Source organism: Otolemur garnettii, unplaced genomic scaffold (genome assembly GCF_000181295.1).
Source record: "Otolemur garnettii isolate 467f Iridium unplaced genomic scaffold, OtoGar3 scaffold00023, whole genome shotgun sequence".
Classification (NCBI taxonomy): Eukaryota; Metazoa; Chordata; class Mammalia; order Primates; family Galagidae; genus Otolemur; species Otolemur garnettii.
In genome coordinates, this window is record NW_003852418.1 from 20,987,870 (window position 1) to 21,012,944 (window position 25,075).

At 54.6% G+C, this 25,075-nt stretch overlaps 1 protein-coding gene across 4 annotated transcripts in view; it reads left to right on the forward strand.

The window, feature by feature from the left end:
- CDH4 (cadherin 4) overlaps positions 1 to 25,075 on the forward strand; it is a 454,084-nt gene that overhangs the window by 386,759 nt on the left and 42,250 nt on the right. For all 4 annotated transcript variants that reach the window (XM_012803965.1, XM_003787754.1, XM_003787753.1 and 1 more), the window contains 3 exons: positions 1,875 to 2,030; positions 8,052 to 8,196; positions 22,567 to 22,739. In XM_012803965.1, the coding sequence (XP_012659419.1) occupies positions 1,875 to 2,030; positions 8,052 to 8,196; positions 22,567 to 22,739 (474 nt within the window). The remainder of the gene's footprint in view (positions 1 to 1,874; positions 2,031 to 8,051; positions 8,197 to 22,566; positions 22,740 to 25,075) is intronic.

Sequence of the window (25,075 nt, forward strand, 5' to 3'; positions counted from 1 at the left end):
TTTGTTTTTTTCAAGACAGAGTCTTACTCTCAACCTGGGTAGAGTGCAGTAGTAGCCTCAGCCTAGCTCACAGCAACCTCAAACTCCTGGGTTCAAGTGATCCTTCTGCCTCCGCCTCCTAAGTAGCTAGGACTAGAGATGCCTACCACCACACCAGCTAGTTTTTCTATTTTTAGTGAAGTCAGAGTGTCGCTCTTGCAATCCACCCTCCTTGGCCTCTTAGAGTGCTGAGATTACAGGCATGAGCCACCACACCAAGCCCAAACGTAGTATTTCTTTTTTTTTTTTTTTTTTTTCTTTTTTTTATTGAACGGTAACTATGTACATTAATGCACTTCTGGGGTACAGTGTGGGGTTAGTATTTTCTAAAGGTGTTTTCAAATTTGGATGAAGATCTATTAATTCCACCTGGTCAGTTATCCAGGGTGTCCATAAAGTTTGTGCGTGATTTAAAAATAAACCATTGCAGGCAAACTTTCTGCACACCCTGTATTTCTAGATCCTTGTGGCCTCCCTATACTTCCCCCAGGGAGCCCTCCAGGCTCCAAGATGTGCCCAAATGTGGGTGGGTGGCCATGTCTCCACCAGCTTCCCCTTTTCATTACAAGATGTTTTGCTTCATCAAAAAGGAAGACGTGTCTTTTTTTATTATTATTAAATGATAGCTGTGTACATTAATGCAATCATGGGGTACAGTGTGGTGTTTTCATATACAATTTGAAATATTTTCATCAAACTGGTTAACATAGCCTTTCTGTCATTTTCCTAGTTATTGTGTTAAGACGTGTATATTCTACTTTCAGAAAGATTCACTTGTACCCTTGTAAGATAAACCACCGAGGTGATCCCTCCAGTCACCCTACCTCCACCCATCCACCCCCCTCCAGGAAGACATGTCTTATTTTCAGTGCTAATGTCAACAATTAAACGACGCCCCTGCCTAACCTAACCCCGCCCCACATTTCATGCTTGTCTGTGGTGTTTCCGTTTCTGCCACAGTTATGGGTCTTTTCTGGCTTACTCTGGATTGAGGATCCCAGGAACCATTGTTAAATTCTATTTAAACAGTAGCTTTCTCCGTGAAATGTACTTTAATGTTCGTATTTAGCTTTAAACCATGACAATGATGCCCTTCCGTGTTAAATGAGTGTCTAAGCGTGGGTCACCTCAAGAATGGCCCCCCATTCTTGAGACCCTAATGGGGAGTTACCGCACAGGAGATGGGATCGTATCTTCCAGGGCTTCTATGAAAAAAGCCGGAAGCCGGGGTATGTTCTCAGTCTTTTCACATGGGACATTACCAAAGTTTTGAGCTACACAAAAATCAAGAATCATAAAATCCACGTAGACAGAAGCCTATGAAGCCGTCCTGGCAACACAGTAAGCTGAGCAAGTGAAACGTGCACAGGTGAATCAGAAAGCACTCTTGACTGTGTTTCTTGGAAGCGAAATAATGGGCCCCAACACAGTCTGTCTCAAAACTTTCATAGTGACCTATATATATCCAAAAACGTCTGTGGCCTTCACACACTGCTGAGACCTTGGTCCCAGCGTTCTCCCTCAGAGCTCTGTGCAGCTGCTGTCTCCTCACCTGTGTCTTTTCCTGCCTTTGAGGGCCCACGTCAGGCCATTCTTGCCGTCATTTTTATTTCTGTCTGCGTCCTGATCTCCATCTGGAGTCCCAGCTCCCTGCACTCGCACTGAACTCAAAGTATGATACCATGTTCTTCCCTGTTAGCTGGTGGGCCTCAGGCCCCTCAGTGAGTCCCCGACCATTGGCTGTCCTCCTGGGAATGGTCACATGTGACAAGTTCAGGGATGGGTGGCATCTTGGGCACACAGACTGACCTCTTCTCTCTCTGCTCCTCCTCCAGATCCGGTCTGACAAGGACAATGACATCCCCATCCGATACAGCATCACAGGCGTGGGCGCCGACCAGCCCCCCATGGAGGTCTTCAGCATCGACTCCATGTCCGGCCGCATGTACGTCACTCGGCCCATGGACCGAGAGGAGCGAGCCTCATACCATGTGAGTGTCTCCACTAGGGCAGGACAGAGGGTCGCCAAACCTGGCCAATCTCAGTGCTGCCAGGCCTGGCTGGGCCCTCATCAAGGCAGGTGCCTGCCTGGCCTCAGGGTCCCTAATGCACAAGGAGGCCTCCAAATTTGGCCTGCACTAGAAACTTCTGGAATGCTAGGGAAATCTGAGTCACTGGATGCCACCCCCAGGGTTTTTGACTGAGTGGTCCTAGGATGGGTCTGCTAATTTGTGTTCTAACACATTCGCAGAGGGATGCCTGCTCAGGCCTGGGACCACACAGGGAGAACCACCGGTCTAAAAAGTCTCCAAACCCACAGCCTCCTGGGTAGCCTCTGCTGGGGGCCCAGGCTGCTGCACACCATGGGCCCCTCCCACCCCACCCTCTCATTTCCTTCCTCCCGCCTCTCTGACAGTGGGAAGCACCTCTGAGACGGGACCTGCTCTGGGTCAGTCTCACAGGCTGTGCATGGCAAAGTCACAGGTGAGAAGGATGGAGGCTGGAGACAGTGGCTTGGAGGGGTGGTGTCTGTCTCCTCCTTGGCCATTCTGACCCTGGCTGGAGAGAGGGGGCCCCAGCTGGGTGCACTAGTCTCGCTGTCCCTTGGTCCAGTGATGCCAGAAGCATAGTCCCCTGGGCTCCGCCCCCCACAGGCAGAGGAGGCACTGCACCTGCCAGAGGCAGCACAGACCAGGGCCAGACTGAGGGTCAAACCAGCCTCCCCCTCCAGGCATAAGCCTCAACCCTCTCCAGGTGTGAGACCTGCTCTTCTCCAAGTATGAGCCCCACCCCCTCCAGGTGTGATCCCCTCCCCTCTCCAAGTATGAGCCCTACCCTTCTCCAGGTGTGACCCCCCCACCCCTCTCCAGGTGTGAGCCCCACTGCTCTCCAGGTGGGGCCCCTACACCTCCCCAGGTGGGAGTCCCACCCCTTTCCTAGGTGTGAGCCCCACCCTTCTCCAGGTGGAAGCCCCACTGTTCTCCAGGTGGGAACCCTGACCCTCCCCAGGTGGGAGTCCCACCCCTTCCCTAGGTGTAAGCCCCACCCTCCCCGGGTGGGAGCCCTCAGGCAAACCACTTTCCCCTCCAGCTGGAGGTCTCTATCCTGCTAAGTGGACAGACTCAGATGATGGCAGCAGCTCCTGGGGTTGCCTGAGCACTCCCAGGAGTGCAGCCCTAGAGCAGAGCCCAGCACTAGCAGGGGCTGTGTATGTTGGGGTGACTGTCATGATACCTGAGCACTCCCAGGAGTGCAGCCCTAGAGCAGAACCCAGCACTAGCAGGGGCTGTGTATGTTGGGGTGACTGTCATGATACCTGAGCACTCCCAGGAGTGCAGCCCTAGAGCAGAGCCCAGCACTAGCAGGGGCTGTGTACATTGGGGTGACCATCATGATACCTGAGCCCTCAGCTACTCAGCTGAGGAATTTGGGAACAAAGATAGAGGCCTTTGTTTTCTGTCCTGATGCTGTTGTGCAGGGTTAACTGGTCTGCCTTTACCTGGCTTCAGCACATGGTGTGGACTAGACCAGCCCTGGTGCTTCCCATGTTTGCTGAGTGTTGGGGATCCACTGTTCAATCTCCTCTCACCAGGAGACAGCTCTGTGTGGGTGGAGGAGTTGCCAGGCTTGTCCACACCATATCCCAGGCCCGAAAACAGAGCCTGGCCCTCAGTGGCTCACTGGGCACTCACAGACGGGAGGACCTCAGTAGGAGGAGGCTGGTTCTTCCACTGCCCATGGTGACCTCCCCAAGGGTCCAGGCACCACCAGAAGTGGAGGCTAAAGGGACCCTGGAGCCTGCTCTGGGAGACTGCCTAGTCCCTTCATAGCCACAGATTTCCTCCCTCAGACTGGCTGCCCAGTGGCCACAGCTTCACAGGCACTGTTCACATGGACTAGGGGGTTCCACACACCCTGTGGTCTCTGCCCTTAAGCAGATACACGTCAGTAAGCTCACTGGACTCAGACTTCTCTCTTTACATTCTCTGCCAAGAGAAACCTGGCCTACATTTTCGGACTCTTCCCTCTGTCTGCCCACTTGATCTCCTATGTGTCCATCCATCCATCTGCCCATCCCTCTATCTACCCAACTATTCAACCATCCATCCATTCATTGTCCACTTATCCATCCATCCATCCATCTACCCATCCATCCATGCAATTATCCATCCATCCACCCACCCATCCACTTACCTCATCCACCCACCCATCCACTTACCTATCCATCCACCTATCCATCTAATTATCCATCCATCTACCCATTCATCCAACTTTCCATCCACTCCTCCATCCAACTACCCATCTATCCACTTATCCTTCCATCTAACCATCTGTCCACTCATCCATCCAATTATTGATCCATCCACCCATACATCCACTTATCTATTCATCTACCCATCCATGTAATTATCCATCCATCCATCCACTTATCCATCCACCCATCCATCGATCTGATTATCCATCCATCCATTTATCCATCCACCTGCCCATCATTCTATCCAACTCTACACTCATCCAGTCACACACCTATCTATTCATCCATCCATGGAACTTTTCTTGAGCTCTGAGTACCCGGCCCTGTGTTAGGTGCTGGGCAAGTAAAGGTGAATAGGCCAGACCTGATCCCACTTTGGAGGGCCTTGCACATTCACGAGATGAAGGGGCACTGGGTGCTTCTTGGCCTGAAGGCCCTAAGGAAGGCTGCATCCCCAGATTCTTCAGCACCAGACAAGTATTGGGAACGGCAGGTGCAGCCCCCAACAGAATGCCCCCTGCCCAGACACCATCTGAGGGGGCATCTGGCACCCTCCTAACTTTGTCTCTTAGATAGTGGAGGCTGGAGCCAGGAGAGGTGCTACAAAGGAAGTAGGCTGGTGCGTCAGCTGGATGGAAAGAGAGATTTCCCTTGGGTGCTTGAGTATCTAAAGGAAAATCGCTGTGTCCTTTCTGAGCGAGGACGGTGACTTTGCTCACAGTGTGCAGGAACAGGGAGGAAAGTGATTTGGGAGTCGGCATCTGCGGCACGCATGCCCATGAGGGCTGTCAAGTCATTTTAGGTGCAGGCTCAGGCACGAAAGCACAGACAGCCCGGGAAGCCTCTGCTGCTGGCTTCAGTGGAAGCAATTTCAGGATGTCTTTCCCCAGAGAGGGGCTGGCAGGGCCCTAGCTCCCTCTTTGACGTCCAGGCACCCCTGAAAACCAGGTGTACACTTTTCTTTCAGCTGTTCTCACGGCACCACTCACAAGGACTGCGTGGCCAGACGCCAGAGGCACACTGACTCCTCTCTGTCCCCCCACCCTTCCCTCTCCCACTGTCCCTTCCCTCTCAGCCCTCCCTCCCTCCCTCCTGTCTGTGTCCGCCCTCCGACACGCATAGGCCCCTTCCAAGATTCATTCTTCACGGGTACTGGTGCCCTCGTCTAGAGGCATGGTCCCCCCCATGATTGGGGCCTGCCCCCCAGAATGAGGGTGCAGTGAGCCCCAGTCTCTGCATGGCCCCCCAGGACAGCCCCTACATCCCCTTGCCCTTCTCATTTAGCTGGCTGCTCAGGAGCCTCACCCTCCATGCAAATCAGAGCTCTCTGCCTCTCCACGGCCGCCACGGAATGAGGCCGGCTGATTTACACTCACCTTTCTGAGAGCAGATTCCTGGTTAGTTATCGCGGCCACTACAAAAGCATGCCTTCTTTCTTGACCTGAGCCATCCCTCCCTATCGTCTCCTGGGGGCCATGATATCAGGACTGGGACCCACCGTGCTGTGGCTTCCTGCTAGATGGGCGCCTTGGTCTCCACACCTGATCCCACTGCCTTGTGCACAGCCCTGGCCGCCCTCCTGGTGCTGAGCTGTAGCCTGAGGTCTCCCAGGCTTGCTTCTCCTGCATCTTCAGGAACCCTTTCTCTGAACATGGGGTGTTTAACAAAACCCCTGGTAGGCTTAACACCTTGGGGCCACTTGCCCACGGTCATGCCTGGGGCTCTGACCACTGTGACAGCTGGCAGGAGCTCTGCTGCCGCCTGCTCTGGGCCTGCCCCAGCTCAGCTCCTTACCCACCCAGGATAGCCACAGGTTCCAGATCCCAGTGCAAAGAGAAATGCCTGGGTGTCATCTACAGCTTATTAAGAATTTCAATATGTAAAGCTAAGAGGAGAACGGCCAGAGGGGACGGGAGTACCTCACAGACGCTGTGCCCGCACCGTCCTCGGTCAGCACACGCTGTGCCCGCACCGTCCTCGGTCAGCACACGCTGTGCCCGCACCGTCCTCGGTCAGCACACGCTGTGCCCGCACGGTCCTCGGTCAGCACACGCTGTGCCCGCACCGTCCTCAGTCAGAGACGCACCTCCTCCCGAGCACACACCCCCAGCCCTGCCATGCAGGACCAAGCCCGTACCTTACGCCTAGTCCCCTCCCCCAGGGGGAGAACAGGGATGTGTCCGGCCCACAGCGTCGTGGGGAGCTCACTTTGCTTGGCGCTGAGACCTGCAGGCTGCAGAAGCTCAAGAGGACTCAGCTGAGATGCCGCCTCCCCCACCACCAGGGCAAAAACCCCCAAACCCCTAGCAGTGTGCCCCAAGAGGTGGGCGGGGAGAAGCCTTTCCCCAGGGACTCCCACAGAAGCTGCCGAGTGTAATTAGAACTGGGGGGCCGGGAGTGGGACAGCAGAAGCAGGCAGCCTGGTAGCTGCGTCTCCATTATCTGCTCTGGGGCTGCTGCTGCCACTAAAGATAGCGCCTAGAACCGGCAGCATGGTCTTAGTTAGGAGATAATAACTTTAATTTTAGCTCAGAATTACTTGTTTTCAAAAGCCCTCGACCTTTGACTGGGTGTGTGATTGCCTGGGTGCATTTGACAAGATGAAGGATCACCTGGCCACCGATGGAAGTGCCCATGCAGCGCGGTGGGGCTGCACATCCGTCCGGGTCTGAGGAGCGACAGGGGTGCGGGCAGCTGGTTGAAAGGGCAGGCGGTGTTTCAGGATCGTCAAGCATGAAACTTGCAGTTGATGTGGCCACGTGCATAGCCACATCTTGCGTGGCAGTCTGCATGTCCCCCGGGTCTCAGCCTAATCCGTCTCCTATTACCGAGCACAGCCTCCCTGGGTATAGCCTCCCTGGGTACACAGCCTCCCTGGGTACAGCCTCCCTGGGTACACAGCCTCCCTGGGTACACAGCCTCCCTGGGTACAGCCTCCCTGGGTACACAGCTTCCCTGGGTACACAGCCTCCCTGGGTACAGCCTCCCTGGGTACACAGCCTCCCTGGGTACAGTCCGACACAATTTGCCCTTTAAATTGTGTGTCCTTAATACTGTTGCTTTGTACCCTCTGATGTCCCTGGAACCCGTGCCCCTGTCCCACCTTTCCTGGGGTTATTCCCTCTCTGACCACTCATTTCCCCATATGTCAAACCCAGGAGTTAACTAGCAAAGGCAGGTGCCTGCCCCTGCTGCCAGCCTCAGCCTCCTGGTAGCCGCAGTGTAAGCCCCCCCACACCACTGGACACAAATGGCTTTTCTGTGGCTGTTGGGAGTGGACATGAGCTCCCGTTTCAAGGGATGCCTGTCCTGCTGCAGACATTTGATAAGTACAGTCAGTAGCACTAGGACTGGTTCCGGAAGGCCCCTGAGGTCCGAGGTGGGAATAGTCCCCACAGGTCCTGGAGGTCTAAGGTGGGAATGGTCCCCACAGGTCCTAGAGGTCCAAGGTGGGAATGGTCCCCACAGGCGCTGGAGGTCCGAGATGAGAATGGTCCCCAAAGGCCCTGGAGGTCCGAGGTGGGAATGGTCCCCACAGGTCCTGGAGGTCCAAGGTGGGAATGGTCCCCACAGGCGCTGGAGGTCCGAGGTGGGAATGGTCACCACAGGTCCTGGAGGTCTGAGGTGGGAATGGTCCCCACAGGTCCTGGAGGTCCAAGGTGGGAATGGTCCCCACAGGTGCTGGAGGTCCAAGCTGGACCAAGGCAGGGGTGTCACCCGAGTGCGCTGGGCTCTGACACGTCTGTGCTGTCCTCAGCTCCGCGCACACGCCGTGGACATGAATGGCAACAAGGTGGAGAACCCCATCGACCTGTACATCTACGTGATTGACATGAATGACAACCGCCCCGAGTTCCTCAACCAGGTGTACAACGGCTCTGTGGACGAGGGCTCCAAGCCAGGTGAGCCCGAGCTCAGGGAAGCTGTGGTTGGTTCCAGGGGGGCCTGCCAGCTCTGCTGGGTGTGGGACAGACAGGGTCTGGGGAGTGGGTCCCCAGCAGCTGAGAAGGGCTGCTCAGCCCCCATCACCGAGATGGCGCCATGGGGCCTTCATGCAAACACACGACATACGACTTAGCAGGTGTTTACCTGGGGCCCTCTCTCCTGGACCTCAGGGTCCAGAATGGGATAAACTCGGCGTAAGACATGAGAACAGAGCAACCACAGTGACGATAGGCATGGTGGGTCCTGTGCACGGCTGTCTGTAGGGGACACCCCTCTTTGGGAGCTGAAATCTGAAAAGGAACAGTGCCCAAAGAGGAGCTGAAGTCTGAGAAGGAACGGTTCCCAAAGAGAGGAAGGGGCATGTGCCAAGGTCCTGGGGCAGGAGACGAGGCCTCCTCAGACCATTTGAGGTCTCATGGGCTACCCATGGGATCTGGTTCCAAGCCCAGTGGGAAGCAAACAAGGGCCAAGTCCCCAGGAAGCGAGCCTGTGTGGCCAAGTTTCTCTGTCCTGTCAGAGCTAACCCTATAGCCTGTGCCCCCCAGACCTCAGTGTGGCACAAATGCCAACTGCACACATGCCGGGGGCCCGTGTTCAGGGAGGGCCATGTCTCGTGACTGCACCCTCTAACTACCAAGAAGCAGTCAACCCCCAGCCCTTCAACAACAAGGAGACTCCAGCCCTGAGGCGGTGAGGTGAGCTGCCCAGAGCCCTCAGCGTGTGCAGGTGGGAGCCCAGAAGTCTCTACCCCCTGGCAAGAACTGCAACGGGGCCTGGTGAGCTGCTAACAGGCCCCAGAAGGTTTCTGTTCGGGAAGCGCAACTCCCCACTGGGTGTCTCCTGCAGGGCAGGGGTCCCTTCTTCTTGGTTGGGACAAGCCTTTGCCAGCTTGGGTTGGGCAAGGTTAGGAGGGAGCTGAGATTACTGCAGGGACCTCTGCTGGGGCCACCAGGTGAACTTGAAGTTCAGACAGGCAGCAAACTTTTTAAGTACGTCCCAAACACCATGTGCGGCTTGCTTATGCTGCAGCAGAGTCTCACTGGGTTAACTGTAGGTTTGACTAGGTGTCCTATATTGTAGCCAGCAACCCCACCCCGGCTCTCTGACCAGTGCCCAGGCCAGGCAGCCTACAAGAGGCCTGGGGTGCACAGCGAGCCTGGGCAGTCTCTACACTGGAATGCAGAGCTCAGGGAGAGGTGTGTGCCCAGCGGGGCTGCAGGGAGGCTCAGCGGGAGCCTGGCTCTGGGATGGGAAGGCAAACATCGGTCATCACTTCCCCAAAGCTGCCAGAGGTGGCTGTCACAGTCCATCTCCAGGGGCTGCTGTTTCAGCAAGGTGACCTGTTGTTGATGAATCATCTTTCAGCATCGAGAGGTGCGGCAGGGGCGAGTCGTGTGTCACTGAAGAGGACAGATGTGACATTATTTCTGCCAGAACCTTGGGCCACTAGTCCCTGGAGTTCCTTGAGGGGCAGACAGTGGGTGGACAAATTAACTACAAGCAGACAGCAGTGAGGAAAGAGGGTGGCCAAAGCTGGCGGGGCTGGGCGTGGGGTGGGCAGTGGGCACCAAAGTGCAGCCTCTCTCCCTGAGACCAGGGTACTATTTAAAGACACTGGGATTTTCTTTCTATCACAAATCAAACCTCTCATGTCTTATTTTTTTTAAAAATCAGTAGTGAAAGTCTTCCCACATGAGCAACGGGCTCAGCCATGTCCCTGCCTCAGAAATCCCAGCAGGCTCAGCAGGCCTATAAGCTCAGAGCCCCCAAGCCAATCCTTTGCTCTCCAGCAAGTCCTCCCCATCTCTCCCCAGTTTTCCAAGGACTGTGCTGGGTTAAAGGCCACCTGGGCCCCAGCAGGACCGCCCAGGGCCAGGGCAGTGCTCGCCCCTCTCAGCAGCAAACTCCCAGGACTTGGAAATCATCCCTCCAGGTCCTGCCCTCCCATCAGTCAGCTACAATAACAGACGGGTTTTACACCACACCTCTGTGGGGTAAGGAGAAACCACAGCCAGGAATTAGCCGTTATTCGGAAGGAGAGGCTGATGAAGGGCTGGAAGTGTATTGTGATGGAAAACAAATAGAAAATTAAATGTTGACTCAGCGGAGAACTTTTGACGGTTTGCAGGTTCGTGGGGACCAGTACAAGCAGAGCTGGGGCCGAGGATCCTATGAGGTTCCGATGGTCACCCCACATCCTCCCCCAGCCTGTCTCCCCTCAATTGTATGGAATCCTCCTCGGCCCCTGCTGATCACTGGCACTGCTCGGCTGGGACAATGTGGCTGGTGGTGGTGGCCAGCCCTCTGTAGTCTAGGGTCAAGCATGTGCCCACTCCTGCCACTGCCGCTAGATCCCCGGGTGGGCAGGCTGCAGGAACCTGCCACAGGTGCTGCCTGGAGAGGGGGACGGCAGTGCTATGGTTGAGACAGTGTTTTCTAGAATCCACTAGGGGAGGGAGCACGCCCTTCCCAAGAGCCCTCACGAAACCCCCGAGGAGCTTCTTACCAGTCAGTCCCCAACCCTGACACATGTCCCAGGGCACAAGGGTGGCAGCAGTTTAGCACACAGGAAGGGGGCCTGGTCTTCACAAGCTCCCAGCTGCCAGAAACCTCTGGCAGTTAATGTGTGGTCACTGTCTTCATCAAGTGGTCACTTCCACCAGGGCCTCTTTCCCTGGCATTAAAGTGACCCTGAGCCCCCTGCGTTGAGGTTAATGGGTAAGGGCCCCGCGGAATCCCTGCAGGTCTGTGCACTGCAGACGTTTCCATGAAGTGATGAAGTTGTGCTGATTTCAAGTTCACCAGAAGTAGAACTAAAATTAGCTCCTCCGCCCCCAGAAACAGTCCAACTGGACAGCATGAGAGGCCCAGGAGGATCTTTGCTGTGTGCTCAGTGGGGTCTGAAGTCCATGGGTGTCTCAGGGCCCTGGATGGACAGGAAGTAGGAGCCTGGCCCTGCACCCTCTCACCACCCACCCAAGCTTCACTGCACTGTTCTGACTCATAAGTTTGGGCTTCCAGATAGGACTTCCCCATCCAGGTTTCCCCCTGCCAGCTTTCCCTATCCACTTCCTCCCCCAGGGCTGGGCACAGCAGTATCGTGCCTGCGTCCAGTGCCCCCAGCACCCAGGGGCTCAGCCTCTGCACCCAGGTCTCCACCATGTGGGTTCAGTGCTTGTGGTGTGGTGTTGGAGAAGCCACCTCCCGCTGTCTCTGAGTGGGAACTTGGCGGCCCGTTGAGGAAAAACTTGGGCACTGACCATTGTCAATGGTTCTGCTGCCAATAAGTATTAACTTACTCGTAATAAATTCTTACTCAGAATATTAGTTCATCTTCCCAACGCCCCAACTTAACTTTATCAGGTTGAACCCCTTAATAAGTATAAGACTAGTTTAAACACCAGCTGTCCTCTGTGTTAGATGCCAAAGTTAGCCTTCCTGGCTCGCCCACCTGCAGCTCTGCCGGGCCCTTTCCTCGGGGAAGGAGGTGGTCTTAGAAATAGCAGTCACAGACAGAAAGACAGTCACAGCAGAGGAGGGACAGCCAGGCCTGCACTGTTGACCTCTAGCCAAGGCGGCTCCCCCCTCAGGCTGCCCTATCTCCTCCCTGAGAGTAGTGAGCCCCTGCAGGACCTTGGCACTTTTATCACCAGGAAGGCTCATGAGCCCCTCAGAAACCCCTAAGACTCAGATGCCCTGCCCTGGGAGGGGAGTGTCAACCCTGAACAAATGCCAGGGTGCCCCTCGGGGCTTATCTGCCCCAGCTCAGCCCACAGCCCTCCAGTGCACCAGCGGCTCTGCAAAGGCTCCTCTGAACTAAGCATCTGGGGAGAGCAAGCGACAGGTTAACAACAGCTGCTGCTGCTGAGCCCCTGACGTGACGCCTGCACCTGACTGGCCTCAGCTGCCTGCTTTGACAGGCCCAGCGCAGTGTTGGACATCTGTTCAACTGGCCCCCACAGACATTCCCTGCTTCTCTGCCCTGAGCAGGCCCAGCGATGGGGCACCAGCAGGCTCCACCCACAATGGACGTGGTGGTGCAGGTCTCACAGAGGTGCACTCTCCAGGGCTCACAGCTGCTACCACGTGCGGGAAGGGTCCTGAGCTCTCCACAGGGGTCCACTCACAACAACTGCCACACTGGCCTGTAAAGCAGCTGCTTTCATTCCCCACCTTAGACGTGAACAAACAAAGGCACAGAACAGGTGCGGAAGGGCGGGCAGCTGCAGCAGGCGAGGGCAAGATTTATGCCCAGGTGGTCAGGCCGCTGAGCTCAGCTTCCAGTCACTCTGCAAAACTGCCGATGCTTCCCAGTCTGTGCATCTTTAATGCATTTGGCCAAAAGTCACAGCCTCCCAACCATAGCAGTGTGAACCAGCAGAGGCAAGGGAGAGAGCTCAAGGCCATCAGGTCCACCTCTGCCTCCCACCTCTCACCACCTGGTCACAGAGTGGCTGCAGCAACCCCAAGCATCGTATCACCATCAGGCCAGAAGAAGGCAGGGGGAGAAGGGCAGTGTGTACCCTGGTCATTTCCCCAGGAAAAGTTCTGTGTGGATGTGGCCACTGTATATAAGGTGGGCATCTGAGCTGGGTGGACAAACATGAGCCCCACCCTCAAGGAGCCCGTGTCCAGCTGAGGAACTGAGAAATACAATAAATAGTTTTACACTGTAAATTGCACACAAACTTTAGGACACCCTGTACTTATGTTCTATACATGCTAACAAATGGTGCACACTGTGGGGTGGGGGGAGCATATGTCCCAGGCCACTGGGCACGGGAAGAGGCTTTCCTGCCTTGGGGCCTTTGCACGTGCTATGCCCTAGCCTGAAATGTCCTCTCTCCCCGTCTCCTAGGAGGCTGACTCATTCTCCTTCCTCTTTATCTCCCAAGCCGGTGCCTCTGTATCCTGGGAGCTGCCCCTTGACACTTGGTGATGCATTAGTCAGTCTGCTGCTGGGCTCCAGAGGCAGAGACCCCCATCTGCTCCTGGCATCTCTGTGCACCTAGGCAAGGGTGGACTTCAGTGAAGGCCCAGCCTCATGCTGGCCAGAGAGCAGCCTGGGAGGACCCCAGGCATGTCCAGTGCTGGCTCCCAGTGCTACAAGTATGTTCTAGAGTTAGTTCTGTGAGGGAGACAGGAGTCCATGAGGACCTCCTAAGGGTCTTTGACAAACAGGTGTGGTCCACACAGGTGCGGAGGGAGGCCAGTGGTTAGCCGGGGCAGGATGGCAGTGATCAGCCCACCATGCGCTCATCCTGCTGAGCCCCCTGAACCTCTCACTGCCTGTCACTGTGCAGCAACTGCCTCCCACTACTGTCAGTCAGAGCCTCAGACACAAACTTACACCCCAGGGCAGTGCCAGCCTACAGCCCACCCACTTCCATAACACTCTCCAGCTGGAGGCTGGAGTTGCTGATTGGCCCCCTGGCCGCAGGCAGCCCAGGCCAGTCTCCCAGCATTTCTCAAACTGCCCGAAAAAAGACACCTTTGTACTAATGATTTTTTTTAACTAAGAAAGACTCTAATTGAAATTCACTGCTCTCCCTAACCCCTTGTAATGCCAGGGGGTGGAGTGGGGGACTCATATTATAAATTTTGAAATTAATGTCATTTTGAAATATTAAAAAGCAGAGAAATCTACATTCTACAGATGAAGTCAAAGAAACCTTCCTCTATGCAAGGCAGAGTTTTTGCTTAAATAGATTATTCTATTAGAGGGCCCCGTTTATTTATTTATTTTATTTCTGTGCTGGTGGAAGCCCCCTTGAGATTAATGTACAGATGGTACCAGATACTTGAAAGTCATCTGAATATTAAGAATTTAAATCTTTAGCCTCAGTGATTTGAGCAGAAAGCCAATTATGGGGCTGAATTAGTTTTCAAATTAAACTGCAATTTAAGGCTTGTGAAATTAATCCTTAAGGCGCACGGCAGCATTAGTACGCCGATTCCAGAGAAGAGCCGAGCCTGGGAGTGTCCGCTTTGGTGTCTCTACCTGTCAGCACAATTCCTGGACGGGCGCCAGGCGTCTCTTAGATGAAGGAAGGTGGCACCTCAGTGGAAATCTGGGCAAAATGTGGTCCCGACTCACTGCCTCCTCTGTTAGGAAGGATCCAGGTCTTCTCCAGAGAGAACAAGCCTGCGGAAGGCTCCAGAGAAAGCGCCAGAAGGACCGTTTCCTTCTGTGCTGAAAGCCTACAGGTTGGGGGATTCGATCTTGTACCCAGGTTACAACAGATGCCATTGACGTGAGCGTCCCTCAGCAGAGGGCACAGCGAGACGGCCAGCCACATCTTCCCACTGGGGACAGGCACCTGCAGGTATCTGAGCATGGTCTCGGATCCTGCCTCACTGCAGATGTGCAAGGGTCAGTGGGGACACTGGGGGCCAACAAGGCACCCACCCTGCCCACAACGCCAGAAGCAAGCCTGGCCACATCAACCCCACAGCAGATGGACCGTCCACAGAATCCTGGCCATGCTGGACGGCTCCTGACTCCTCCCAGAGACCTACTGGTTTCCAGAAGGAGGAGGGGACAGGAAGGAGACACAGCCCAGAGGCTGGGCAGCGGGCCTGGGACTGAGGCTGCCTGCCCCAGCTCTGGCCCCCCATGGCTCTGAGTCCCCAAGGCCGTGAGACCTGGATGGCCTGGGTGGCTAGGAGGCCTGGCTCTGTGGGCAGCTGGCTTGCCGGGTGCTACGTGTTTAAACTGCCGCAGCTCAATCGCTGTCGCAGGCGGAATGGTGCCCCACTCACATTCATGTCCACCTGAAACCTCAGAATGTGGCCAGCAAGATCTCTGGGGGCAATGCCTGTGGCTCAGTGAGTAGAGCGCCAGCCCCATATACCGAGGGTGGCGGGTTCGAACCTGGCCCCGGCCAAACTGCAAAACAAAAAAATAGCCGGGCACTGTGGCGGGCACCAGTAGTCCCTGCTACTCGGGAGGCTGAGGCAAAAGAATCGCCTAAGCCCAGGAGTAGGAGGTAGCTGTGAGCTGTGATGCCTCAGCACTCTACCTAGGGCAATAATAAAGTGAGACTCTCTGTCTAATAAAAAATAAATAAGAAAAATAAAAGCAAGGTCTTTGCAGATGTGTTTAGTTGGAATGAGAACAGTCGGCTCTAAGTCTGATAACTGGTCTCCTTATAAGGAGAGGAAAAGACACACAGTCACCAGGGAGAGGCCACAGCATGTTCGTGGCAGAGGCTGGCATGATGGGCTGCAAGGCAAGGTCACCAGAGACCCCCAGCCAGCACCAGGGACTGTGGAGCTGCGGAGGGTCCACCTGACCGTAAACTCACTCCTCCTCTCTGGGCCTAACCTTCCCCACCTGTTAAAGGGGGAGGCAGCTGTAGGAAGAGCCTCCGCATCCCACGGGCTAGTCTCTGACTTCCTCTTCTGCACATCACCTGCCCCTCAGGACTCTGAGCCTTCATGTCTGGCCCACTTTCCCTGGAGTCCCAAGGCTTCGAGGGGGCTTTGCCCTCATCCATAGCATGAAAAACCCCATAGCAGCAGGTCCCCACCAGAGTGACTGCCTAGACGAGGCAGCTCCAAGTGGAGAACGAGGATGCCACACAGGGCCTTGGAGTGCTCAGGACTCCTCAGGGACAAGGCAGTGGGCAGCACCAGCCTTGTTCCATCCTGAGTAGCAAGGAGCTGATGTGATATAGTAAAGTTACTTGAGCCCCACAGGGTGGGGGGGACCCCAGGAAATATAGGAAAACCATCCCCCCAAACTGAGAGAGCTGAGAGACCAGAGAATGACTCCAACAAGCCCAGTGTGGCGAGCTGGACAAGTTTATCAGAGGTCACTTACAAGGCACTTGGTGAGCTGGACAAGTTTATCAGAGGTCACCCACAGGGCCTGATGGCACCGGAATTTCTTCTGCAAGAGCTTCTTACCAGAAAATCTGCGTCTGCCTTGCACTGTTGCTGCAGACCTCTCCCCAGTGCGTAATGCAAAGTGTTTACACTGTGTCTTAGTTCACAAGACACAAATCCCGCAGGTGCAGCACTGTCATCGCCCGCTGTCACTGTCCTGCAGCCCCTGCTATGTGAACAAGTCAGTTTCCCACTGTGGGGGAGGGAGTTCAGGGCCACAGTTATCCAGAGGCCACCACAGGGCAGCCAGCGCTGAGGCGGTCAGGGTGGGTCTGAGCTGCTGCTCCAGGGTAGGAAGGTGCTAAGTCCCCTGGAGACGTGCTGGGCTTCCAGGTCGCAGTTACCCTGGTACCTGCCTAGTCTGCTTGGTGACAGCTTTGCTGAGCGCTCCGGACTAGTGCCATGGGGACCCCTGCGTGTTTCCCTGGGTGGGGAGCAGGCCCTCCACGTGGAGGGGTTGGTGCTGCTCTGCCGATGTGGTGCCTCACTACACAGGGCAGGCCCAAGGGAGCACAGGGGTCTCTGCGTCAGAGCAGGTTGGGGGTCCTGGAGCCCTGGGGTAATGCACCTTCCCTCCACCTCCCTGGTGGGGCCAAGAGTTCTGGGCACAAACCCTCGCTCCCCCATCCTGCTGTGCCAGGCCCTCCACGTAGGGTGGCTCTGACATGTGACGGTCTGCAGGGTGGGGGCAGGGCTGGCAGTGCGGTAGGGAGGGGGGATAAGCGAGTGGGTCTCATCAGTGGGAAGAGCCTGGAACCCAGCTGTCCTGTGTTTGAGCAAGTATGACAAACGCGCCCCGTGATTCATCACTTGTTCCTCTTCCTCCCCACAAGCCCGCCCCCCCCCCGCTGCTCTCTCCTGGCCCATGGTGCGTGGTCCTCACACAGTCCACAGACAGGCACATGGGGGCCATAGCAGAGCAGAGCAGGGAGGGCCTGGGGAGCTGAGAGGCCCTTGGGCTTCTGGACCAGAACAAGCCAAGTCTGTCCCCACCAAGCCCAGTGACTTCCCCAGCTCTGGGCTTCCGTAGAAACAGCAGTTCCAACAGTGCCTGGTATCCCGGTGCGGGCTCGGCCTGCTCAGGGACCTTGCTTTGTGCAGCCCAGTAATGCTACACAGCCTGGTCAGGCACCGCGTCCCCTCACAAATGAAATTCTGCAGGTGTGTACCTGCTTATTCCGGTATGCAGTGTTAAAATCCCACAAGGCAAAATTAATTTTGTTTTTGATCCTTCACATTTGTGGACGCACCAGAGCATTTATTCTTTATATGCCCCTTATGAGGGTGTATTTATAGGGACTGTGTGTGTGTGTCCAGCTCTTTGTACCTTCCTGCATTTCTGAGCTGACCTCAAGGATCATTTTTCTTCTGCCTAAAAAATACCCCCAGTATTTTATTTAGGGTGGGTCTCCTGGTAATAAATTTTCTATTTTGCCTAAATGTGGGCAGCACCTGTGGCTCAAAGGAGTAGGGCGCTGGCCCCATATGCCGGAGGTGGCAGGTTCAAACCCAGCCCTGGCCAAAAACTGCAAAAAAAAAATGAAATAAATGTGTCCTTATTTCACTTTTATTCTAGAAAAGTTTTTTTTCACCGAATAAAGAATTTCAGGGTGTTCATTATTTCTTTTCATTCCATTTTTTCCAGGTTCCATTATTTCTATTGAGAAGTCAGTTTTAAATCTTAGTGCTGTGTTCAAAGCTCTATGCCCTTTTTCTAAATCATCAGTTGTTTAAAAACATATATTTTCAGCACTGGCTTTTAACGGTGTGACCATGATGTGACCGGCCATGCTTTTCTTTGAGTGACCCTTGGTAGGGTTTATAGTGCTTCTTTAGTCTGTGGCTTATTAACTTTTATTGGTTTTGGAAATGTTTCAGTCATTATTTTTTCAAATATTGCTTCTGCCTTTTCATTTTGTCCCTTTGGGACTCCAGTTATACATATGATGAGCGTATTAAGGTCTCGTTTTTTTATGCACTACTCTGTATTGTTCTGGTGTGGGTATTTTCTTTTAATATATCTTCCAGTTAATTAATTCTCTCTTTAGCTGTATCTACCATTAAACTCATTTAAGTTCTTATTAATAATTTCGATACTTTTTCAAATAGCTTTCCCATTTTACTTTTTAAAATATTTCTAGTTGTCTGGCAAAACTCTCTATCTTAATCTTTTAATTCCCTGAACATATTAAACTAAGATGGTTTTGTTTTTTTTAAATCTGTATCTGATTATGCCGTTACCTGTGGGTCTGTGTCTGTTGTTTTTCAGACAGATTTCGTCTTCTTGTGTGCTTAATTAAATCTCATACGTTGCATATGAAAAATTGTGAGAATGATTTGAGGCTGTGTGTGACCTCACCTGTCTCCATGGAGGATTTGTTTTTGTTCCTGGCAGGGGAGCTCACAATCTCAGATCACCTTTACCTAAGTTACCTTAATTATCCCTGTGCTGCTGTTAGCACTGTTCCTTTCCAGATCGGCCTCCCCTCCAAGGCACTGCACTCCGAGGGTTAGCCCAAAGACTATAGGGCTTACTGGGGCACCTCTTCTTTGGCAGACCCTAAGCTCAGCTCTCTATTCCTGCTCCCATGAGTCTGTTGAAGGCCCTGCATGGCTCCAGGCCTGTCCATGGGCAGTTCTGGAATCAGCAACTGCCTTAGGGAAAAGACGGCCTCAGACATTGGACTCTCCTTTCCTACCAGTCCCACAAATTCTTGTTACTTGGAAAGTCTCTGGTGCATTTACACAGATGTTTCTAGTCTATATTTTGTCCAGATTTTCTAGTTTTCCTTGGGAGAAAAATTAGTTTAAAACAACGTAGTCCACCGTTTGCTAAAGATATAACTTTCTGGATTTCTTTTAAATACCCAGTACCTCTGGGGAAATTCTGTTGATAATTAAATTCATTAAAATTGGGTTTACGCACAACTCTTTGGGAATATATCAATTTCACGAAGTAAGGTCTATTTGGAAATGTTTTTTATTGGGGCTTTTAAAAAACACAAGTTCCTGATTTTTCCCTAGAAGACACTTAATAGAGATGTGTTCAGTGAGTGAACAAATGTCTCAGTGGACAATCCCTGGTTGTGTCAGCTTCTTGGTCTGATTACAACCAATTTCCTACAAAGCCCAGTAATGAAAGAGGCTTGGTACTACACACACCTCGGCTCCCTGTACGCCTGACTGCCTCTGGTCCATTTTCTATGCATGTCTTGAAGATGGAAACTTGATCATGTCACTGCCCTGATGAAAATACAATACTGGCTTCCCTGTGACTTTGGAAGGAAGACCAAAGCACACAGAAGGACCCTGCCAGTCTCCACCCCATGCCCTGCCTGCTCCCTCTGCAGCCCAGATTTGAGAGCCCTCCCTGCACCAGGGCCTCTGCCCCTCCACCCCAGCCGTCCTCCTCCTCACCCCACTCACTCCCTTCCTCGCTCAGGAGGCCTTTTCCTCTTTCCTCAGGAGCCCTTCTCAGCCACGCTGCATGTCCATGAGTGTCTTGCTGCCCCTCACTAGCACACAGGGGCAGGGGCCACGTCTGTCTATGTGTCCTCATGGCTGTGTCTCAGCACAGAGCAAGACATCTGGTTCATGACACGAGTCAGCCAGTAACTGCGGAGTGAGTGTTGCTGCACAGTGGGACATTATTCATCCATAAAAAGGAGTGAAAGTATCAGACACTAAAGGGCAGTTGGTAGGATTCCATTATATGAAGCATCCAGACCAGGCCAATCCATAGGACAGAAGGCAGGTTTGTGACTGCCAAGGGCTGTGGGAGGGGAGGGACATGGCTATTAGGAGACAGGTTTCTTTTGAGAAGGATGAAATGTTCTGGAATTAGGTTCTGGTGATAGTTGCACAACCTTGTAAATATACTGTAAACCACTGAACTGAGCACTTTACAAGGGCAAACTCCATGGTGTACTTGAGTTTGGAGTGTGCATTTGTGGAGTGAACAGTGGCCAGGAGAAATGGCACCTGGCAGTGTCACCTCTCACTCTGGGGACCGGCCCTGGTACCCCTTGTTTCCCTCACGGTGTCCAGCCTCTGTCCTGCCAGTGGCTTGTCTACTTCAGAGCGTGAACGGTCTAATCTTGCCACGTTCCTCTCTGGAGTCGAGAGGGTAGAGCCTGTACCATTTGCACAGGTCCCCACCTGTCCCCTGGGCTGGCTTTCCTTTCTGTTTTCATAAGATACAGATTTTCACAAGATTCTCTGAGAATATTTTATTCGGTAGAAGCTGAAAGCAGAAGAAACTCCCAGTCAGACACACCCAGGGGCCACCTGCTTCCTGCCCAGGTTGGGGAGGGTCTTCCCTGCTGGACTTTGGAGGCAGAGAGAGGGGGCCAGGGCTATGCTCTGGAGTCCTGGAAATGAGAAGGAGCCTCAGACCCCATGCAGACCCCCTGCCCCTCTACCCTGTTGGCAGGGTGCACAGATACTTGTCAGAGACACCCATGCAAGTCCCGGGCACAGGGAGGGTCAGCATGGACCCAGCCCCCATCCGCAGGTGTGTAATCTCACAGAGGAGACACATATTTGCTTGAGTGCAAGTGGTGAGGGCTGGGGCTGACTAGGAGGGCAGAGAGGGTGAGCAAGGCCTCGTGACCCAGTCCAGGGATCTGGAGAGTAGCTCTGGGGCTGAGTAGGAGTCAGCCAGGTGAGGAAGAGAAAAGACCGTTCCAGACATCCAACAGATAGTGCAAGATCCCAGGGCTGGGTTAGCAGGGGTCCCTCACCTCATGCACACGGGGAAAGGAACCTCAAGGCCCTCTGGGGCCCCAAAAGAACAGGGACCTGTCACCTGGGCAAGGAGCCCTGTGCCTGAGGAGGCTGCCTGCCCTGAGCCACCCCACTCCAGGCTAATGCTGCTGTGAGTGATGTCTGCATGACCTTGGGGCACTCGAGCTTCCCCTTACTGAGCACGTTTGTTCTGGGGCTCTGGGCACAAACATGTGCTGTGCCCAGCAGGACACCAGAGGGAGAGGACAGAGCCCAGTCCCGGAAGCTCCTAGGTAGGAGACAGGGCTCAGTCAGGAGCAGGCCCACTGCTGACACACAGTGGGTGCTCAGTATTTGGTGGATAAAGAAAGCCCCCTTGCCCATAGATCACCCGGGATCCCAGCAGGGCCAATCCTCGGCCAGGCAGCCCCTTGAGACACATAAGAAGCCTGAGCCCACTCCAGCCTCAGCACCAGCCATAGCCCCCAGAAAGGGCCCAGCTGAGGATGACAACAAACCCCTGCACTGCAGGGACAAGGACATAACTAAGGAAACCCAGATTGGGACAACGGCCCCCATGTCTAGGACTTGTGTTAGGCACAAGGCTAGGAGCTTATGCCAGTCAGAACTCTGAGTTGCACATGTCAAAAATCTCAAATTAATATGGCAAAGGCAAGAGAGAAATGTATTGGCTCAAGCATATAAAAAATTCATAAGTAACAGCTTCAGACATGGCTTGATCCAGAGCTTCTCTCAGCTTTGTTTACTGCAAAGCCTCCTTCCTCCTGGCCACAGAGTGACCACAGCTCCTGACCTCACACATGGACCCAGCCATATCCAGTGGAAAGGACAGCACGTGGGGATTCCCCAGCAGCCCCAGCAGACACCTCTCCTTCAGCTCCTGCTCTAATGGGGTACAGTACCCGTCCCTGACCTGCTCACTGTGGCCAGGGTGAGGGATGTGCTGACCCAGTCCCTCCCCCTCCAAGGTGGGATGGAGGATGTGAAAGGCACACCAAGTGCCCTTCTCAGGAGGTAGGCAGTGTGCCAGCGTGCACTGTGGACCTTGACCCCCGTGTGCGGATGGTGAACGCCTCTGGTCCACCCTGAGCTCTGAAATGTGGGTGGGTACACCCCCAAAATACCACTTACGACTCCACATCCTCATGTGCCCAGCCCTGCCCACTAAGGGGTCCCTTCTGAGTTTGTTCCCCACTGTTCTTCCACAAGCATTTATTACACACCTTCTATATGCACAACCCCATCCTAGGCCCTGCTTCCTCATGCCGTGCCTCAGACCCTCCCCTGAAGCCCCTCTAGGCTGGGCTCCTTGAACTCAGTCAAGCCCCTGGAACCTGCCCACTGGGGCCGTGGGCCCAGGTGTAGTGCTGAAAGGTCTGCTCTGCAGCCCTGTGCCCAGGAACCTCAGAGATGGTCCTCCTCCTCTGAGCCTTGGTCATTCCAACAGCTGAAAAAGAGAGGTCAGAGTGGGTAGCATCAGAGGACCCAAGAGCTCTGGAAGACACCCTTTGCCCCCACGGGAGGGGCAGCTGGACTTTGTGATGCTACCTCCGATGGTGGGAAGGGCACTACAGCCCTGTCTCCCCAAGAGAGCGGTGTGTGCTGATGGGCGATGCCTGCCTGGGGTGTGCACATGGGGCAGCAGCCTGTGTGTCCAGAAGTTTCCATCTGAGCTGTTGTCTCTGTTCCAGGTACCTACGTGATGACAGTCACTGCCAATGATGCTGACGACAGCACCACGGCCAATGGGATGGTTCGGTACCGCATTGTGACCCAGACACCCCAGAGCCCGTCCCAGAACATGTTTACCATCAACAGCGAAACAGGAGACATTGTGACAGTGGCGGCCGGCCTGGACCGGGAGGTAAGGCTGATGGTGGGACACGCAGGACTGGAGAGCCCTGGGGTGCTGGGGGGTGCAGGGCCAGGCAGGCATCACCCATCAGCACACACTGCTCTCTTGGGGAGACAGGGGGCTATAGTGCCCTTCCCACCATTGGAGGTGGCATCACAAAGCCCAGCTGCCCCTCCCGTGGTCCCTGAGCAGCTGCAGAGAGGACTCTACACAGCGGATTCCCAATGTTAACTCCCAGCTGTTTCAGGAGATCCCTGGCAGGGCACCATGGAGGCTTGCAGAACAGCTCTACAAGTGTCAGGAGCAGAGTGGGGGCACTCAGAAGACCAGGGACAGCCTGCTGGTTCTCAAGATCCCACACAGCAGTGCTCTGGGCCCAGGGTGTTCTGACGTCCCCTCTCAGGACCTCAACACACACCTGCCTAGAAGTCTCTGACTCTAAGCATGGTGACTCAGAGGCGGACCCTCCGTCCACACCGTTGCACACCTCTATGATGGTGTGGGTGCCACAGAAGCTGTACTTCAAAATCCTGGGATGACAGGAGAGCTCAGGGTTCTGTGACACCCCACCCTCGGCCCCTGTGGCCTCCCAAGCCCCCCACATCATCTCCAGCATCCACTCTAAGACCAAGCACACTCTGCCCAGTGCAGCGGCATTCACAGGCATTTGGCCAGGTGTCCCCATATGGGCACCCCCAAGAGGCCCGGAGATCCTCACGGCCTCCTGGCTGACAGCCCCCTGTGCCTAGGGCAGAGCATGGCCTCCTGCTCCACTTCCAGGCCTTGCTGTGTGGCCTGTTTGCCCTGTGACCACAGCAGCCAGGCTCATCCCAGACGTCATCTCCCCACTAAAGCTGGTGGCTCATAGGACCCATCCAGTCACCTCGCTGAGGTCAGAGCAAGCAGGACAGCTGCTGCTCACTGGACACTTGATAGCAGGGCCCACGGTGGCCACTCCCTAACATCAGGCTCTGTCTCTGTCAGCGCTCAGAAGGTGCCACAGCCCTGATCTCTGGATTTCCTGGGGCCCTGCTGTGCACTGGAGATTTTTGGGGTGAGCCTAACTGGGGTAGTAGGCCTTCCCTTCCCAAGATTGGAGCTGTGGGCCCTAGACGCCTCAAGCTGCACTTTGGCCCTAAAAGAGAGGACTTGCCCCACGGTGTGGCCGCTGTCTCAGCTTTCCAAATCAATCATTGCCAAGTTGTAACATGGAGAAACCCCACCCACCCTGTCCCTGGGTGGTTTTCTTGGAAATCTCTAAGCTATAATGGGTGATGCCCAGGGTGGCACATGAGAGCTGAGGGCTACTCGGCAGGTGACGCCATGGCTCTCTGAGGACGTCCTCCATTCCTGCCTTTAGCCATAGCCGTCCCTTCCCTGACACATGGGCAGGACACACCTGTCCTTTAGTTAGGGGTGCTACAAAGGGTGGGGAAGTGGGTGCTGGGAGGTGCCAGCTGTCGGGGAGGGTTTGGGGTGCTGGGCAGGAGAGCATGCATCACGAGACCAGAAGCCGCCGCTCAGACACAGGCCCTGCCTACATTCATGATATTCACAGCCGCCTCGCAGCATCCTCTCCATTTCGCCAAGTCCACACAGGGAGCAGTTCTCCAAGGTCATGGGTGAGTGGGTCACAGCCCCAGGTCTTTGGTTCACCCCGCTGCCCTCCCGGCCCTGCACAAACAGCAGCGGGACCCTGCTCCTTCTGTGTCCATGCAGCCATGGGTGGGACAGGTGGCTGGGAGGGCTGACTGTTTTTAGTTTAGTTTCAGGAAAGAGTATCTGCCAAAAAGTACATATAGGCTCAGCACCTGTGGCTCAAGTGGCTAAGGCGCCAGCCACATACACCTGAGATGGCTGGTTCGAATCCAGCCCGGGTCTGCCAAACAATAATGACGGCTGCAACCAAAAAATAGCTGGGTGTTATGGCGGGCACCTGTGGTCCCAGCTACTTGGGAGGCTGAGGCAGGAGACTCGCTTGAGCCCAGGAGTTAGAGGATGATATAAGCTGTGATGCCACAGCACTCTACCCAGGGCGACAACGTGAGACTCTGTCTCAAAAAAAAAACAAAAAGTACATATAGACAATATCTGTGGAATCTCCCCAGCTAAAAATACTGAAAGGATCCAAAGCAGTCAGCAGAGGGTGCAGGTCTGAGTGGCAGGTGCTAAGGGGACCGAGAGACCACGGAGCCCTCAAGTCTCGCTGGCTGGCCTGGCACCCACAGGCGGGGCACCCTTGACCTTCCCAGGGCAGGTGTCCCCACAGGAAGGTCAGGGCTTGTGACAAGAACCAAGCCCAACTCCCGAGGCTTCACTTCCTCCGCCCCTGCAGCTCGACCAAG